The sequence below is a fragment of the Aotus nancymaae genome, unplaced genomic scaffold (genome assembly GCF_030222135.1).
Source record: "Aotus nancymaae isolate 86718 unplaced genomic scaffold, 86718_ANA_hifiasm-v0.15.2.pri h1tg000059l, whole genome shotgun sequence".
In the NCBI taxonomy this organism is placed as follows: Eukaryota; Metazoa; Chordata; class Mammalia; order Primates; family Aotidae; genus Aotus; species Aotus nancymaae.
In genome coordinates, this window is record NW_026988473.1 from 47,478,083 (window position 1) to 47,498,014 (window position 19,932).

The window sequence follows — 19,932 nt, forward strand, 5'->3', positions numbered from 1 at the left end:
TTATCTGTCTTACCTGGACCACAACCACTTGGATGGAAACATGGTCTGGGAGTCGGATGGGTGCCCGGAAATACTGAGATAGAGCCACGAGCAGGTGTAAGATGGCCACCAGGCTCTTGGCATGAACAGCTGAAATGAAAGAAGAGGGAAAATTATAGCATCTTCTTCCAGGTTCTAGGCAACATAAACAGATGTCAAAGTATAGTGGTACCTCACTGATAGAGTTTGGATATTTGTCCCTGCCCAAATCTCATGCTGAAATGTAATCCTCAGTGTTGGAGGTGGGGCCTGGTGAGAGGTATTTGGATCATAGGCTGGATTCTTCATGAATGACTTAGTGCCTTCCCCTTGGTGATAAGTATACTCGTGCTCTGAGTTCACAAGAGATCTGGTCGTTGAAAAGTACATAGCATCTCCCCAAGGCCCACTCTCCCTCTTGCTCCTGCTTTTGCCATGTGAAGTGCCTGTTCCCGCTTTGCCTTCTTCCTTGAGTAAAAGGTCCCTGAGGCCTCCCTAGAAGTCACACAGATGCCAGCCAGTTAAACCTCTTATTTATACATTACCCAGCCTCAGGCATTTCTTAACAGCAATGCATGAACGGCCTAATACATCAACCCAATGTCCCTTTATACCATGCCTGAGGGTCGGGGGCACCTGTGGTCATCACAGGCCTCACTCTGGGCCCCTGCAAATCTCTCCTTTCTTGAGGCAGGGTCTTGCTCTGTTGCTCAGGCTGGAGTGCAGTGGCACAATCCTAGCTCACTGCAGCCTCCAAATCCTAGGCTTGAGCAATCCTCCCGCCTCGGCCTTTGTGGAGTAGCTGGGACTACAGGCATGTGCGGCCATGCCCAGCCCCCTCAGTTCTTTGCCAGGTCCCATGGATCTCCTTCTTGGGTCATATAATTGCCAGGTTTCCAATGTGTCACCTCTCTAATCCCAGGTTCCTATCAGGACACTGACAACTGCTAAGTTCTAAGCTCAGATCTGTTCTCCCCAAGTCCCATGTCCCTGCCCACTCCATTCTAATCACCATGAGTATGTCTGCTCTGCACTCCATCTCCCTTTCCACTTTTTTTTTTTTTTTTTGAGACGGAGTTCCGCTCTTGTTACCCAGGCTGGAGTGCAATGGCGCGATCTCGGCTCACCGCAACCTCCGCCTCCTAGGTTCAGGCAATTCTCCTGCCTCAGCCTCCTGAGTAGCTGGGATTATAGGCACACGCCACCATGCCCAGCTAATTTTTTGTATTTTTGGTAAAGACAGGGTTTCACCATGTTAACCAGGATGGTCTCGATCTCTTGGCCTCATGATCCACCCGCCTCGGCCTCCCAAAGTGCTGGGATTACAGGTGTGAGCCACCATACCTGGCCTCTCCCTTCCCACTTAACCATGAACTCTATAGATTATCACTACTACTTTCTCAAGACTTTACACAAAGCAGACCCTTAATAAATCGATGCTGAGTCTGAAACGCTAGGTCCCTTCCTTGGTTCAGGGCTTTAAGATCCCTGGAAGAAGGCATGAGAGAGACATTCAAAGGGCTGTGTTACTCGCTGGAGTGTCACTATGGTCACTGTAGGCAATGCTCTTTAAAAAGCAGTTGTATGGGATGTTATTGAGCCAGGGGACTGCCACAGTTGCTGAGTCATGTGCTGAAAGTTAAGCCATTTACACCAGAGAAGGCTGGGTCACAATAGGTTGTAGTTTTCTTTCTAGATGAGGAGAAATAGACTGACTCAGTGAGGTACACAGAGGATCAGGTAGACTGGAACCTGAATTCTAACTTTATAATCTACCATTTATTTACTGGCTACATGGCCCTGGGTAGGGTAGGCCACTAAAGGCCCCTGAGTCTTAATTTGCTCATCTTTACAAATGGAGGTAGCAGAACCTATGTGGACATACAGGTTTTAAAGATTTTCAAAAAATTTCATTAAAAAAAATGAAAATAGTTACACTAGAGTGGAAAGATAGTCTTAATTTTTTCCTATTTCAAAATATTCTTTAGAATAAAAATATGCCATCTTTTCAATTAAAACAAATTCTAGCCACTGTTGAGCATTTGTGCACTCCTATCATTGCTGCCTCTCAACATGTCTCCTGGGAGTTTTCTCTCTGATGCTCCTGGAACACAGCAGCTGCCCAGGAATGGCTGATATTTTTTATTATAGCTTATGTGAAAGTACCTGGCGCCTAGGCAACTAAAATATGCCAGCTTTCTTCCCTTTCTTTCTCATCAAAGGGAAGATTCACCAGATATTTTGCCTGCCTTCATAGCCCCACCAGCTTCACGGCTCTTCATTATAGGGGGCATTTAAGGGAATAACAAAAAAATGCCTATTTTGTATACTTCACATGCACTCGGTCCATTATTAGGATGTCATCCTGTCTTCCCTGGAATCAGTGAGTCTGCTTTAGCAGAAGCTTTGATAAATCACCAAGAAAAGAAAATGATTCAGACATTCCTTTGTAACTCATTAGGGTTTCTTGTTATCACTGCTACTTCTAAGAAGGTTTTCTACTGATTAGGAACAGCAGCTCACCATCACCACAAACAGAAGATAAACTGCTCTGAACTCCTATCCTTCCAGAAGGTTTCAGTTTTGGGCTTTCAGGCCTTGTCAACTAAGTTTTACCAAGACTCACAGCCTCAAAAAAAGATCCTGATGTGGCACTGACCCACTGTGACCCACTGACATGGTGTGGTCACCATCGGAGGCAAATCCAGGTTTGCTCTTCTGATCAGAACCACCGGCCCACCACCTGGCCTCACTGAGGGTTGTAAGAACATTTGCTACCCCTCTCCCATTTAATGGAAAAATATAATGCTAGAAAAGTTGTGATCAAACAAGTTGTTCTTATACCCTGGTGACACTGTAAGCCATCTCCCTGTCTTGGTGAGCAATCCAGAGCTATATTGTAAGCATCATATAGATGTCAAACTCTTTCAATGAGTGCTCTATCCTTCTGGGATTGTTTTTGAAATACATAGTCTACAGTCTCACACACATACATACCATACTACGTGTACAAAGATGTTAGTTACTGTGTAATATACTATCATTTTGTAAAACCCTGGAAAACACTTTGTCTGATAACAAGAGGATGGTTTAGGTACGCATTTTTCAAACTTTTTAATATTAAGCACAGAAATACTTTGTTCTAAAAGCTGATAGTTAAAACTCACGAAAAAAGTACAACTGCTCTGGTTAAAGTGAGGATTCTGAGTCCTAACTGCAGCCTACCCATGACTTCATGTCTTCTCCTTGGTGATGCTAGAATTTCTCCTTGCAAATCCCTAGTTTTGGACCAACCATAGTTGAATAACCACTGCTTTAAGAAGTTACGATATAGCCACAAAATTAATAGTTTGCATGCATTAAAAATCATAGTTAAGACAGTATAGCTATATGTGTGTGTATGTGTGTATATATCTATACACATGTGTATATGTGTGTAATATACATAGCTGTAAAGTTCGCATTTATGGATATATACATACATAAAAATATATATATACAGATATATATATACACACACACACATACATAGACACACATAAATATGTGCTTGTGGCCAACATTTGGAAAGAAATACATTTTTAAAAATAAAAATAGCTATGCTAGAGTGGAAAGATAGTTGTTGTTTTTTTTTTTTTTTCTGAGATGGAGTTTTGTTCTTGTTGCCTGGGCTGGAGTGCAATGGCACGATCTCGGCTCACTGCAACCTCCTTCTTCTGGGTTCAAGTGATTCTCCTGCCTCAGCCTCCTGAGTAGCTGGGATTACAAGTACACGCCACCACGCCTGGCTAATTTTTGTGATTTTAGTAGAGACAGGGTTTTACCATGTTGGTCAGGCTGGTCTTGAACTCCTGACCTCAAGTGATCTACCCATCTTGGCCTCCCAAAGTGCTGAGATTACAGGTGCCAGCACCCGGCCTTTTTCTCTAATTTGAAATATTCTTTAGAATAAAAATATGCCATATTTTCAATTAAAACAAATTCTACCCACTGTGCACCCTCATCATCATTGTTTAATTTGTTTAAATTAAAACAGATTCTACCCACTGTTTGTGCACCCTCATCATTGCCGCTCTCAAAATGTCTCCTGGGAGTTTTCTCCCTGGTGTTCAATAGAAGCTGAGGCCAACATGTGCCTGCACTCAAGTCAGGATGGCAACATGTGGGATAAGAGCAAGCGCCCAGGTCTCACTATGCAAGCCAGGAACCGCAGCTGCAAGGCTAAGAGTGTCACTGCAGGGCTGGAGAGCAGTATTTAAAATGGAGCTGCGGAGTTAGAAATAGTCTTCCAAACATGTCCCGTGGTGGAAACAGAAATTGGTGTAATTGAGGCAATTTAACATTATGTATTATGACCTTAAAAATGCTCTTACCCTTTGGCCCTCAAATACCACTCTTGAGTATTTATCCTAAAGAATTAATTATGGCTACAAGCAGGGAGAATGCATCCAGCTGTATTGATGATATCAATGGGAAAACGGAAAGCAATCTAAAAATCCATTTTCAGTTAAATAGATTATGATAGATCCATACAGTGTCATGTTATATAATATTAAAGGTGATATACAGAAGAATAGTTAATGATTTGTTAATATACACATCTTCTAAACAACATAAACAGGTTGATCTCATTTTTGTTAAAAATCATGTTTTTTATATATATACATATATAAAGTATTATATGCTATTTACTTATTATACATGTACAGACACATACACACAGAACTTGCAGAACACAGCACAATGTTCGTGGCTCTTGTCTCCAGGTGGGCAGTGAAAAGACAAAAGTCCCTGCCCTCAGGAAGGTTACATCATAGTTTCTTAACCTCTCTATGTCCCAATTTTCCCATCTGTAACATGGGAATAAAAGAATTCTTACTTCAGATGGGTGAGTGAAGATTACACAGATACAAGACATACAATAAGCATCATAAATATGTTAAAAGTATTTAAATTTTAGTTACACTTTCTAAATTTTTAATAATGAAAATCACTGTTATGAATTAGGGGGAAAAAAAGGAAGAAATCTCTGAAGTCCCAGATTAAGAACGTTGGTAACTCAGCAGCCTGTCCCTACCACCCTCATCCTGAGCAGAGAGGCACCACAGTGTCCTCAGGTTTACAACCAGGGAAGGTAACTGAGACAGAAGGAGACAGGGCTTTTCCGCAGGAGCTGTGCCAGCCACATTCCTTATGGAACAAGCCACTGTGACTTTGTAAACAAGCCCAGCTCTTTAAAAGCCCCAAGGCATCACAGGGAGCTAGCCACTGAGGTAATTATTCCCTCTGACCCAGTAATCCATCTCAGTTCTAGAAATCTCTATCTAAAGGGAGGAATTCAAGAAAAGCAAAAAGAGGCACAAGCTAAGATATTCAGTTTGGTGCTATCTGATATTAGAAATAGGTTGGGAAACATCTTAGAAGGATCGGCATCAGCCTAAGGTTTAAGTTAACTATGAGATGTCTACCCTATGAAATAGAAACAGCTATCAAAAATTTTAACTACAAAGACCAAAGGAAATGTAGAAAATATGTGTGATGTAAAAGCAAGAAAAAAATAACAACACACAAAAGTGTATATGACTTGGGCTGGGCGCAGTGGCTAACACCTATAATCCTGGCACTTTGGGAGGTCAAGGCGGGTGGATCACCTGAGGTCAGGAGTTCGAGACCAGCCTGGCCAACATGGCAAAACCCTGTCTCTACTAAAAATACAGAAATTAGCCAGGTGTGGTGGGCATGCCTGTAATCCCAGCTACTCAGGAGGCTGAGGTAGGAGAATCACTTGAACCCGGGAGGCGGAGGTTGCAGTGAGCCAAAATCACACCACTGCACTCCAGTCTGGGCGACAGAGAGAGATGTCTGACTTATTTTTTTGGAGGGAACAGGTAGTTGGTCCATATTCAAAGGAGTGGGAGATAGGATCAAATAAAACTAAGCAGCAGTCTTCATTAGAGGACTTCTCTCTAATGTTCATGACTATTGTGGACTTATAAAATGCAGACACATTTCCCAAACTAGTCATCAACCTCCCTGCCCTCCCTTGTTCCACCCCATTGACACTACTAGCATTCCTGGAGCACAGGGAAACGAAGCCCCTCTCCCTGATAGCATCTAGGGCCCAGAGCACGGCCTTCCCTGCTCCTGTCCTCAGGTGTCTCCCTCTGCAGGCAGAGAATGACCTGTTTCTGGCGCCATGCTGCTGTGCAATGCAGCTGATCACTCTGTGCATGAAAATGTGTAATTATGCTTAGGAGGCACTTGGTGTCTCAGCCCCAATGTCAGATGTTAGAGACCTGCTGGAGAGATTGTGACTGGCCGTTGCTGTATTCCTAAGTTTGCGGTAAAGATTCCTTTTTCTTTCCCAAGTTTGAAAGGTATATTTTTTTGTAGGGGGCTGTTGATCTTAAGTTATATAAATTAGACGTGATAATGCACAGTACTTAATCCCTTAATATTTAAAGGCAAAACAGAGTCTAACCTTTTATTAATCTAAATTTGTATTTTTATCTATTAGAATAAAAAACACAACTTTGGAATCCAGTTGTTGCTGCTAGACTCACCTTATCTGCGGATTAATTCTGAAAGGGACTCATTTAGTCCATATTAGACACCAGGCCTTTGAAGCAGCAAATGAACTAATAATTTATAAACTAATAATAATCACTATAAACTAATAATTTATGCCTTCTGAGGTCTCTGAGCTATGCTAGTTGTGAAAAGCTGAATTTTAAAATCCTGTTCCAGTGCATGTGATCTCAGCCATATCTTTGTTCTTTCTAGAAAATGAAAGGAGGTTGGAAGGGCATGGGCTTTAGAAAAGACAGAGCTGAATCCTTGCTCCCTGCTTCTCAGCTGTGTGAATGTGGGGACCTCAGCTTCCCAAAGCCTCTCCTAGCTGCAGACAACAGCTCTCTCAAAAGGTTGTGCTGAAATAGAAGAAGTAGCTCAGTGAATGAGTTTCCTTCCAGTCCCCATTTCACATGAGGTTTCTATGGAAAGCCTTTTACAGAAGAGAAACATGAGATTTACACATTTTGTTATTTTTCCCCAAGGGTATGTATGGAACTTCTTCCAAGTTCTAAGGAAGCAGGGCATCTTGTTCAAAGACAGATGAGTTTGACCCCCCCACCCTGAAGCCTGCCAAGCTTATGGATGGCTTCTTGGGGAAGCCTCATGGCAGGGACCACAGGCATTGTTTAGCGGTGTCCCTTTCCTTTGTTCAACTCACAATCCACATTCCACTTGATGCTCCTGGGAGGAAGTTTCAGGGTTTCATTGATCTTCTCCAGGACAGTCTGCAGTTTTTGCTTCTGAGCAATCTCTGACTGGGTAACCTCAGCAACATTTAGCTTCTCACTCTCAAGTTTCTCTGAGGGTGACAAGGGAAAAGAGAACAGCTGTTATGCTGGGCCCCAGACCACATGCACTTATTCAGTTATTCAGTCTCCCATGCACTCATGTACTCTCCAAACAATAGATACTGAGTGCCTACCAGCAGAGGGACACTGCTGTCCCCTCATCACCTTATGGTGGCACCAGCAGCATCAGCACTGTAACAGCCTCGTGATGATCTTGAATCCCCAGATCCCAGGAGCATTTAACCTAGCCTGTCATATTTGAACTCTTTTCTATCATTCTGGAGTTTTCTCCTTCTTTTCAAGTCTGCCTTCTCCAAAGACATCTCTGTGTCCCGACTGGAAAGCCTTCTCTATAGAGTTAGTCAAGATATTTTATACATTCCCATAGTACAGTCTGTGTCACGTCCAATCATATTTACCTGTTTTAAGTATCTTCTTTCCTTTTAAACCCACCTGGAAGGTAACTTACTTACTGTGTCATATTTAATCAATTCTAAGGCACATATTTTTCACATTTTAACATCCTTAAAGTCAGATTGTGTCTTACTGGCATCCTACAATGACTGCCAGTTAGGTGGAAGGTCTAAGAGTTATCACTGTCTCTATGTGCGTGAACTTGCTCATAGCTCTTCATAGTGTGATTACTTACATGTCTCAATAAGCCCACATGAGCACCTTCAAAAAGTATAAAATAAAAATTCTCAGCAACAAGAAAGCATTGAGTAAGCTTAAAGTGATTTTTCTCTTTCTGAGTGGTACTTATATGACTTATATAATGGTGTGTTTTAAAAGCAATGGTTTTTGTATGCAATGACACAACTTAATTCTGAAAAGGAAAAACACAGTCTAATCATTTTATTAATCTAAATATATATTTAAATCTATTACAAAGAGCAAAACAACTTTGGACTCCTTAACAGGAAATGGGTTGCCTACCACTGGAACTCGCCTGATCAGTTCTCCAGAATTCATTTAAGATTGACACATTTAAAGTGTCTTTTCTCTTAATTTTTAAGGGCTGCTATACAAACAGATTTTACTATGTATCAGTGTTTCCCCTAATGCTTGCTTGCTTGCTTTATTATTTATTTATTTACTTATTCATTTATTTATTTGAGGTGGAGTCTTGCTGTGTTGCCCAGGCTGGAGTGCAGTGGTAAGATCTTGGCTCACTGCAACTTCTGCCTCCCGGGTTCAAGTGATTCTCCTGCCTTAGCCTCCCAGGTAGCTGGGACTACAGGCATGTGCCACCACACCCAGCTAATTTTTTGTATTTTCAGTAGAGACAGGATTTCACAGTGTTATCTAGGATGGTCTTGATCTCCTGACCTAAACATCCGCCTGCCTCAGCCTCCCAAAGTGCTGGGATTACAGGCGTATTTATTTTTAAGTAACTGTGGCTTATCTAAGCCAAATAACCCTTGGGTCATTCTTTGAAGATAAAGTTGCCCACTGGAGAATTTCTGCAGGTTCTGTGGATTTATGAATTCTTTTAAGCACCTCAGCAGGATAATCTCAAGCTATTCTTACCTGTGATGGCCTGAAATGTTCTCTTTAGTTGCTTCAAGCCATCTTTATCTCTGTAGTTCAGGGATTTAATAAGAATATAGCTACACATCTTCCTCTTACATCTTGAGGAGATCTTGTGTGTGCCTTATCCATTTTTAGGCTGAATTTTTACCTTGGATCCTCTCTTACTGAAAAAATGGCAAGTTGTTTTCTTTTATTTTCCCATTATTTTCGGATGATGTAATTGTCTCTATAGAAGCAAATTATTTTAATCTTACTTTGTAACTACAAGCATTGGATAGAGGCTGCCCAAAATGCTAAGGTAAGAACCTTCTGGTCTTGTCTTGGCTCAGAGGAAAATATTGCAGGGAAAGAGTATTGATTACTGTTGTGGAATGGGTGGGGAGGCGAGGAGTGAGGAGGGGCCATTTATTTGCTAGCTCTGCTGTATGACATCATTGTCTAAAAACGTTCATGTTTAAAATCTGGCATTGAATAGATTTTCAGCTTAGGTCTCTGAGTCTGTTTTCTAGGTCAATAACTTTTTCTTGCACAGTTGTCTATTTGATTCTTGTTTTGTAAAAACTGGTGTGACACAGTAAGAAAGATATATCTAGTCTCCTTGATCCCCTTGCTAGCACAGAACTTCTAAAACCCTTGTAACTTTCTGAAAGATAAGATGATAGCAGCATCTTTTGTTATAATATTTGGGTTTTGTTCCCAGTTCCCAAAAAAGCTCTGAAGCGATTAAGGTGAAAGGAACATCTTCTGTTATTCATAACAAGCACCCTTCACCTACATCTGAGTTTTATGTTAATGAGACAACTTTTAGAAAGTTCTGAGGATGGGGGAGCTGACTGCCAGGAGAAGCCAGTGGATTGGAACATACCCCCGACCCATGAGAAAGGGGAGGGAAGCTGGAGGTTAACTACCAATGGCCAGTGATTTAATCAATTATGCCTACTTAATGACACTTCCATAAAAACTCTGGCCGAAAAGGTTGAGAGAGCTTCCTGGTTGGTAAATACATGAAGGTGCTAGAGGGTCGTGCACATGAGAAGGCATGGAAGCTCTGTGCCTCTCCCGCGAACCATGCCCTATGCATCTCTTCCTGTTGGCTGATTCTGAGTTTTATCCTTTATAATAGACTAGTAAACGTAAGTTCCTTCCTGAGTTCTGTGTGCCATTCTAGCAAATATTCATATCCGAGGGAGGAGTTGTGGAAACCCCTGATGTATCATAGCTAGTTGGTCAGAAGTATGCGAGATCTGAACTTGGTGAATGCCAACTGAAGTGGGGACATGCTTGTGGCCCTTAACCTGCAAGGGCTGTGCTAACTTTGGGCCAGTGGTATTAAAATTAAATTGTAGGACACCCTGTTGGTGTCCATAGAGAACTGGAAAATTGCTTAGTGTGGAAAACCCACACATTTAGTGTCAGAAGCGTTAAGAGTATAGAGAAATGTGTTTTTCATTATTGGATTTCACACCTTACCTACTAAAGAGTCCATTGTTTTTCTGTTTCCATTAATATATTTAACTAGTCTATGATACTAAAATTGTAGTGCATTCTTCCTAAAATTAAATTTTTTCCCTTTGGTGTTTTTTTTTTAGCATCTGGTATTTCTTATTTAGGAGAAGCATTTTTGTGGCTTTGTTTTGCATTGCAAATGTTTTATAAAATGTAATTCTGCTTTACTTCTTTCCATTTTAGTCATTATGCTTTGGATTTATATTCTTGCTTTTAATTTTTGCTGTTGGATATTTTATTTTAGGCATTGATATTGGTATTAAGTGGATTTGCATAAAAATATATCTTGAAATAATCCTTATTAAAACACATACACACGATATTCTTTCTCTCTTTTTTTTTTTTCTTTGAGGTGGAGTCTCATTCTGTCACCCAAGCTGGAGTGCAGTGGCACAGTCTTGGCTTACTGCAACCTCTGCCTCCAGGATTCAAGTGATTCTCCTGTCTCAGCCTCTTGAGTAGCTGGGATTACAGGCATGCACCACCACGCCCAGCTAATTTTTATATTTTTAGTGGAGACAGGGTTTCACCACGTTGGTCAGGCTGGTCTCGAACTCCTGGTCTCAAGTGATCCACCTGCCTCAGCCTCCCAAAGTGCTGGGATTACAGGCATGAGCCACCATACCTGGCTTTCTCTTTCCCTTTTAATAAAAATGAGATTATAGTATATACATATTTTTGCTATTGGCTTTTTCCCACTCATATATATCATAAGTCTTTCTAGGTCAATACATATTAATATAACTCATTATTTTTCAAACCGCATAATGCATTATATGACTTTTTTTTTTAATATGACTTATAACTTATTCAATCAGTCCCCTTGACATATAGCCAGGTTATAACCCACAGTCGCAATAAACATCTTGTGTGTGTGTGTATGTATTACTAACTGATTACTGCTGGTAAACATGAAAGCTATTGCCTTACAGATTTTTTCCTAATATATTGTCATTTTACCAAATCCCTTTATTAGTTCGATTGCTGTTTGAGTCTTCAGCATTCTCTGGGTATGCAATAAAACACTGTTATCTCTATTTTGCAGGCTTATGTCACATATTTTAATTTTCTAACATTTTAAATAAAAGATTAATTTGAGAACTTTTTCTGCTGTTCCTACCCCCTCCTTTATTTTAAGGTATTCAACCATTAAAATATAAGAGGCCCACTCAAATATTTCTATAGCTCAACAGTAATTTACTCAACATTACTAAGGGTTTAAAGATAATGTTCTTTCATGGGCTACTTTCAGTTAGTTCCATAAAATTCTCTATTGCTGAAGTTTTATTCTTCCAGGAAACTGTTTCTCTCATGTTTCCATAGTTACAGAAATTGTTCATAACTAGTTTAACTCTTCATAAGTATTAGGCATGATTTTGAAATTGATAGGATGTGATTTAGAAAATTTTCTCAGGTGGATTATTTTGTGAATCTTTGAGTTGCTTTTGAAGATATTATCCGAATTTGCTTTTGGAGAGACTGTATTTAGAAAACAATGAAACAGTATTCAAAAAGTTCTGCAGCATAAAGACAAGTCAGAATAAACTCAATTACCCTGAACAGTAGAGAACTGAACTGTTCTAACAAACACAATTGTCATATATACCACACTATATTAATGTAACCACCCTTCAAGAACTAAAATATGTAAAATACTCTTTTCATTATGAGCAATTCCTGAGTTGTTTAAAAAATACTTTTGTCTCCAAGTATATTAGGAGGGAAACTTGCATCGTAGTCAGATAATTTCATCTGTATACTAATTTGTTGAAATTTGCTTTATGGACATAGTCAAATTTTTAAGTATTCCATAAGCAGTTGAAAGGAATACAGTTTGCGGGGTATCATATGCTATATGAAGATTAATTAGAGCTGATTAACTGTATTATTCAGATATTCTCTATCAACTTTTTTCTTAATATGTTAAGAGAAGTATGTTAAAAACTACTGCTATGATAGGTTTGTCAAGTTCTTGCAGTAATGATTGTCATTGTTGATTTTTAAATATTTAATATACAAAAGTGCATGTAAGTTTAAAATTTCTATATTTTCGTAGTGACTTTAATTTCTTATTAACATGTAGTGACTCTCTGTAGTAATGCTTTTTGCCTTAAAGTCTATTTTGTATGATGTAAAATAGTTACCCCAGCTTTTAAAAAATTAGTCTAATATACATAATTATTTACACCCTTTTTCTTTCAACCTTTGCATGTCCCTCATTTGGCTGGGCACAGTTGCTCTATGCCTGTAATCCCAGTACTTTGGGAAGCTGAGGCAGGAGGACTGCTTGAGGCCAGAAGTTGGAGACCGGCCGGGCAACATATTGAGACCCTGTCTCTACAAAATATAAGAAGAAACTTAGCTGGGGATCATGATGCACACCCATAGTTCCAGCTACTTGGAAGGCTGAGAAGGGAGGATTGCTTTTGAGCCCAGGGGGTAGAGGCTACAATCAGCTGTGATCATGCCATTGCATTCCAGCCTGGGCAACAGAGCAAGACCCTTTCTCAAAACAACAAAACAAAACTGTGTCTTGTATACAGTAGTTGGCAAGATTTTGTTTTGTTGTTTAGTCTGATACTGATTTTTATCAGTATACTTGGATTCACTTCTACCAGCTTATTCTGAACTTTCTTTTTAGTAGGTTTGCTGATTCTTCTCCCCCTTCCATCCTTGCCTTTTTTTGGATTAATGTTTTTATTCTTTCTCATTCCATTTTCTCCCCATTATTAGTAAGGAGGTTATATACTCTATTATTTCAGTATTTATGATAGAAAATTTATCATTCATATTTAACTTAATAAAATCTTAAGCTAATTAGTATCTTTGCCCATATACTAAACAATATAAAGACCTCGGCACAATTTGACTCCAATAACATAATTCCTGATTTATGTGCTATAGTTGTATGGGATTCTGATTCTATCTTAATTATTTTAATTAATAAATTAGACATTACTGTGATTATTTTATATTCATTTAGATATGGCTTTGATCTACCCACCATGATAATTTTTGTTCATTATTTATTGCATTTTAGATATTTTTGGGGGGTTCATTTTCCTTCCTATTGTACATTCTTTAGAAATTCCTTTAGAGGGGTCTATTGGTAGTAAAACCTCTCAGTTTGTATTCATTGAAAATGCCTTTATTTTCTCTTCACTTTTTTTTTTTTTTTTTTTTTGGAGACAGAGTCTTGCTCTATCACTCAGGCTGGGATGCACAATCTCAGCTCACTGCAACCTCCACCTCCAGGGTTCAAGCGATTCTCCTGCCTCAGCCTACCATCTAGCTGGGATTACAGGCACCTTCCACTATCACCTGGCTAATTCTTGTATTTTTAGTAGAAACTAGGTTTCACCATGTTGATCAGGCTGGTCTCGAACTCCAGAGCGTAGGCAATCCACTTACCTCAGCCTCCCAAAGCACTGGGATTACATGCGTGAGTCACCGAGCCTGGCCTCTCCTCACTTGTAAAGCACACTTTTTTGGCTGTGTATGAACTTATAAGTTGATCACTTTTGTTAGCACTTTAAAGACATCAAAGTGTTTTGATATCTTCAATATTAATTGTTTGGCTTTTTTTGTTCCTTGTGAAGGACAGCTTTCAGTCTGTTGTTCCTTTATAAATAATCTGTTTTTTCCTCTATGCTTTTAGTCATTTGTCTTTAGTGTTCTTAGGTTTCACTGTAAAGTGTGTAGGCGTAGATTTGTCACTACTTATCCTATTTGGGATTGATTCACTGGGCTCCCTGAATCTGAGGATTCACGTCTTTCATCAATTCTAGAAAATTCTCATTCATTATGTTTTCTTTAAATATTTACTATACTCCATTTTTTTTTCTTCTTCTAGATTTCCAACTAGTCACGTATGTTGGATCTACTTAGAGTAACCTCTATGTTTTCTTTTTTTCTTTTTTTTTTTAATCAAATTTTTTAAAAAGCAAATACCTATTAGTGAAGGTAGATTGATCTTATTTTTGTTTTGGTTTTTGGTTTTTGGTTTTTTTTTTTTTTTTAAAGAAAGAAAGAAAGAAAAAGAATAAAGAGGAGGAAAAAGGAAGAGAAAGAGAGAGAGAGAATGGGAGTATTGCTTTCTTGCCCAGGCTAGAATGCATTTTAATAATGGGTATTGAAAACCTCTTTTATACCAATAATTATACTTGATGTAAACAGGAAGGAATAAGGAAAGAAAATAACAAACGAGCAGCCAACCAATATTTCATTTAAACCTATGAAATGCTATGCGATTACTAAAGAGTGATTTACTTCCAATTATGTAGTCACTTATGGAATAGGTGTGAGGTGGTAATGTATGTTTTATGTATTTGAAGTGGAGAGTTCTGTAAATGTTTATTAAGTTTACTTGTTCCGGGTCTGAGTTCAAGTCCTGGATGTCCTTGTTAATTTTCTGTCTCGTTGATCTATAAAATCGTTAGCTCTTCTTGTTACATTGATCCTTTCGCCATTATGTAATGTCCTTCTTTGCCTCTTTTGCTCTTTGTTGCTTTAAAGTCTACTTTATCAGAGGCGAGAATTGCATCTCCTGCTTTTTATTTATTTGTTTATTTTTACTCTCTGATTGGTTGATAAATCTTCCTCCTTCTCTTTGTTTTGAGTCTTTGTGTATCGTTGCATGTGAGATGGGTCTGGATGCAGCATACCAATGGGTTTTGGCTTTTTATCCAATTAGAATATATATAACTTTAATACTGGCATTTGATGCTAGCTGGCTGTTTTGCCCATTAGTTAGTGTAAATTTTTCGTTGTGTTAATGTTCTTTTCTTTTTGATATATTTTTGGAAAGGCTGATATTGGTTGTTCCTTTATATGTATAGTGCTTCTTTCAGAAGCTCTTGTAAAGCAGGCCTGGTGGTGGTGAACTCTCTAAGTACTTGTTTGTTCGCAAAGGATTTAATTTTTCCTTCGATTATAAAGCTTAGTTTGACTGGATAGGAAATTCTGGGTTGAAAGTTCTTTTCTTTAAGGATGTTAAATATTGGTCCCCACTCTTTTCTGGCTTGTAGGGTTTCTGCTGAGAGATCTGCTGTAAGTCTGATAGGTTTCCCTTTATGGGTAACCTGACCTTTCTCTCTGGCTGCCCTTAGTATTTTCTCCTTCATTTCAACCCTAATAAATCTGGCAATTATGTGCCTTGGGGTTGGTCTTCTTGAAGAGTATCTTTGTGGTGTTCTCTGTATTACCTGGAGTTGAATATTACCCTGCCTTGCCAGGTTGGGAAAGTTTTCCTGAATGATATCCTGAAGAGTATTTTCCAACTTGGATTCATTCTCTTCATCACATTCAGGTACACCTATCAAACGTAAATTAGGTCTTTTCACATAGTCCCATATTTCCTAGAGACTTTGCTCATTCCTTTTCATTCTTTTTTCTCCAATCTTGTCTTCTCGTTTCATTTCAATGAGCTGGTTCTTGACTTCTGATATCCTTTCTCTACTTGATCAATTCGACTGTTTAAACTTGTGCATGCTTCGCAAAGTTCTCGTGTTGTGTTTTTCAGCTCCATCAATTCACTTATATTCCTCTCTAAATTGTCCATTCTCGTTAACATTTCGTCAAACCTTTTTTCAAGGTTCTTAGTTTCTTTGCATTGGGTTAGAACAAGTTCTTTTAATTCACAGAAGTTTCTTATCACCCACGTTTTGAAACCTGCTTCTGTTATTGGAACACACTCGTAATCTATTAAGCCTTGTTCCGTTACTGATGAGGAATTGCGATCCCCTGTAGAGGGAGAGGCATTCTGATTTTGAGTATTCTCTGCCTTTTTACGCTGATTTCTTCCCTTCATTATATATTTATCCGTCTGTTGTCTTTGTAATTACCGACTTTCTAACTAGGTCTCTGAGCAGACGTCCAACTTGTTGATTCCCAGCGCCGACATCTGAGCAATCCACTGCACCGGCCAAAATAGCGGTGTTAAGATTGATGGTGCTTTTCTGCCCCGGAATCTCTGGACTCTGCACCAAAAACTGGCACGCTAAGGCACCAGCAAAACCGCCGTGCCAGCCACAAGAGTCGCCCTGGCGACATGTGGGGCTCCTCTGCTGGGAATCTCCTGGTCCGTGAGCCACAAATATTCATCTGAAAGTGTGTCGTCCTCTCGTTCTCTGCGCTTTCACTGGGAACTACGAGCCTGAGCTGCTAGTGATCAGCCATTTTGGATCTCTCTCTTGTTTTCAAATTCTCTTTCTCGTTTTCTATCCTGTTGTGTCTCTATACTGGATTCTAGGTAATTTCTTCAGTGCTTTCTTCTGGTTCATGAATTCCTTCTTTAGCTGTATCTAATATATTGAGGTTTCTAGTTTCATTATTATTCATGCTTTCTCATTTCTAGAAGCTCTATTTGGTTGTTTTTCATATCTACCTCTCCAGTCTTAATAGTTTCTTGTTTTGTCATTTTTCAAGTCTTTTAAAACATTTATTTTGGCATACTAAACATACATATTTTATATTCTATAACTGAATACTTTTTACTTTCTTTTTTTTTTTTTTTGATAGAGATGGGGTCTTGCCATGTTGCCCATGCTAGTCTCAAACTCCTGGGCTTAAGCAATCCTCCCACTTTGGCTTCCCAAAGTGCTGGGCTTACAGGAATGAGCCACCATGCCCAGCCTATAGCTGAACAGTTTCTAATATTTATAGTGTTTGTGGGATGAATCTACAGATTGTTTCTGTTGACAGTGCTCATGGTGGCTTATACTCATGTCTTTGGTGAGTTCTAATTTTTAGGTCATATTTCTTGGAATTTTAACTCTGGGAGTTCTTTGTGGTCTGGGTTTAGAGTTCATTCCTCTTTAAAAGAAGGACATATGTTTACTTCTGCCTTAGGGAACTAGTAACCAGGGATAACTTATAACTGAAATTTTAGTTTAGAGTTTTTAAAATCACATAAGTAGTGTGAATCCTAGCCTTAAATCTGTGTGAGTACAGACTTTTGATTAGGAATTATCTGAAGCAGACTTCTTTTTAGTTGTTCTATTCACATCCAAGGCTAAGATAATTTATTCTTATTGCCTCTTTCTGTGGGACAAGATTTTGTAGTTTACTCATTGAAAGGGTTGCCTTCCAAGACCATGGCTCTGTTCAGGGAGCTCAGATCCGAGCCTCTCTCTTGTTCAGACTCTACCCAGGATTTGTCTCTTGACCCTGTACATGTGACCCTTTAAACTTCAGGCTATAGGCCATTAGGAATGAACACTTATCCCACTAGATGTATACTTCCTTCTTGTTTTTGGAATCAGAAGAATTTCCTTCCTTTTCCCACCAGTTTAGCCATCCCATACAAAAATATGTTCTTAAAGGCTTATCCAGATTTTTTAAGTGTGCTGTACCAATATCACACTTAAAAACATCTAGTCAGTCATAATGCTGATCTATTTCCTTACTATATTAACTTACTATATTAAATGAGTATCTATTTTCTTACTATATTAACTAGGACCTCTACAACACTTATAATAGTTGTAATAGCCATTATTTCTCATGTGTCCCTAATACCACATCTTTGATATTTCACTGTTTAATATGTTCACTGTTAGGTTTTATTTAATGGTCTTTATCATATTTAAGTCCTCTTTCTATTTTACTTGAAATGGCTGTTGAAATATATCAAATGTTATTTGATATCTACTGATGGGTTAATGCAGTTTTGCTCCTGAAATTTACATATACACTCAACCACTTTTAGTAAGACTGATAATATATAAACAGAGAAAATTCAGGCTGTGAAAACTGTCTCCTTTCCATGGCAGTCCCAAGTTCCCTAGTCCCATTCCATAGAGACAGTTTATTATGACTTTATCAGAAATATTCTATGCATACAAACATTATATATGTCCCTTGACACATACACAAACACACAGTAGTTCTCTACCATGCTTTTTTTCTACGTAGTAAGACATTTTAGAGAGCTTCTCTATTACTTATAAAGAATAATAATAAAAAACTTTCATCTAACTTTTGAGTTTTTCAAAGATCAGAAAATGCCTCTTTCAGTTTAAGAATAACAGCATATATTAACAATCCTAAAATCAGACTATTATAGCAGGAAGATCTTCAAGTAGTGCTATTCAACAGAACTTTCTGCTATGATAGCAATGTTCATTTTTAAATTGTCCAATATGGCAGCTACTAGCTACATTTGGCTGTTGAGCACTTGATATGTAGCTGGTGTAACTGAGAAAATAAATGTTCTATTTTAATTGCTTTTAACAGCTGCACATAGCTATTGGTTGCTGAATTGGATAGCTCAGTCATAGAGGTTTTTAAATCACCTTCCTGACTTTACAGAAGCATGATCTGAGTGGCAGAGGTATGTTTTAGTGGTAGAACCAAGATTGGAACTCAGACATCCTGTTTCTTCATTCTTGCTTCAATTTTAGCAGAGCTGCCACTTCAGCCCAGCATTTTGGGGCATAGAAAAGTAGCCCTCAAAGTCAACAAGATCTAACTCTTCAAGATGAAGCTCCTCTTGGGGTTCATGGAGTCACCCCCATTTAACATCCGCCACATAGAATCAGCCTGGTTTACTCTGGCTACAGCTACTCATTCCCTACATCTCTAGGTCCTCTAAGCTTTTTCCCATCCAAACTCTAGTTTGACACTATCCATATCTCATGAGGAGATCTCTGCGGGAGATCTCATGAGGAGACCTTCCACTGTCTCTGAGCAGCCCCCATACTGCTCCTATGTTATTTCCTAAAGCCCCATTTCTGATACGTGTTGTTTTGCTCATAAGCCACCAATAGTTGCCACTACCCAAACAATACCGTCTAAAACCCTTAGTTCATGGACCTCTAATGTGAGCTTCACCTTCTTTCTTTATTTTTTTGATACAGGGTCTCACTTTGTCATCCAGGCCGGAGTGCAGTGGCACGATGTCAGCTCACAGCAATCTCTGCCTCCTGGGCTCAAGTGATCCTCCGGCCTCAGCCTCCCGAGTAGCTGGGATTACAGACACGTGCCACACGCCCCACTAATTTTTGTATTTTTAGTAAAAATGAGGTTTCACCATGTTGGCCAGGCTGGTCCTGAATTCCTGGCTTCAAGTGATCTACCCGCCTCAGCCTCCTAAAATGCTGGGACTATAGGTATGAGCCACTGCACCCAGCCTCTTTCTTTATTTTAAAGAGACTTTTCATTTTAGCATGGTTTTTAGATTGATTGAAAAGTTACAAACAGTACAGACAGTTCCTATGCACTCTGAACTCAGGTTCCCCTATTGTTAACATCTCACATTACTATGGTACATGTCTCCCAAAATGCTGGGATTAAAGGCATGAGCCAAGGGCCGGGCGCGGTGGCTCACACCTGTAATCCCAGCACTTTGGGAGGCCGAGGCGGGTGGATCACGAGGTCAAGAGATTGAGACCATCCTGGTCAACATGGTGAAACCCCGTCTCTACTAAAAATACAAAAAAATTAGCTGGGCACGGTGGTGCATGCCTGTAATCCCAGCTACTCAGGAGGCTGAGGCAGGAGAATTGCCTGAACC

General features: G+C 39.2%; 1 protein-coding gene across 1 annotated transcript in view; it reads right to left on the bottom strand.

Annotated features, from left to right (window-relative positions):
* Nucleotides 1-19,932, bottom strand: part of PARVA (parvin alpha) — a 154,179-nt gene that overhangs the window by 27,183 nt on the left and 107,064 nt on the right. Inside the window, exons 5-6 of the mRNA XM_012456639.3 lie at nucleotides 7,250-7,390; nucleotides 14-129 (exon numbers count right to left, since the gene is read on the bottom strand). Coding sequence (XP_012312062.2) covers nucleotides 14-129; nucleotides 7,250-7,390 — 257 coding nt within the window. The remainder of the gene's footprint in view (nucleotides 1-13; nucleotides 130-7,249; nucleotides 7,391-19,932) is intronic.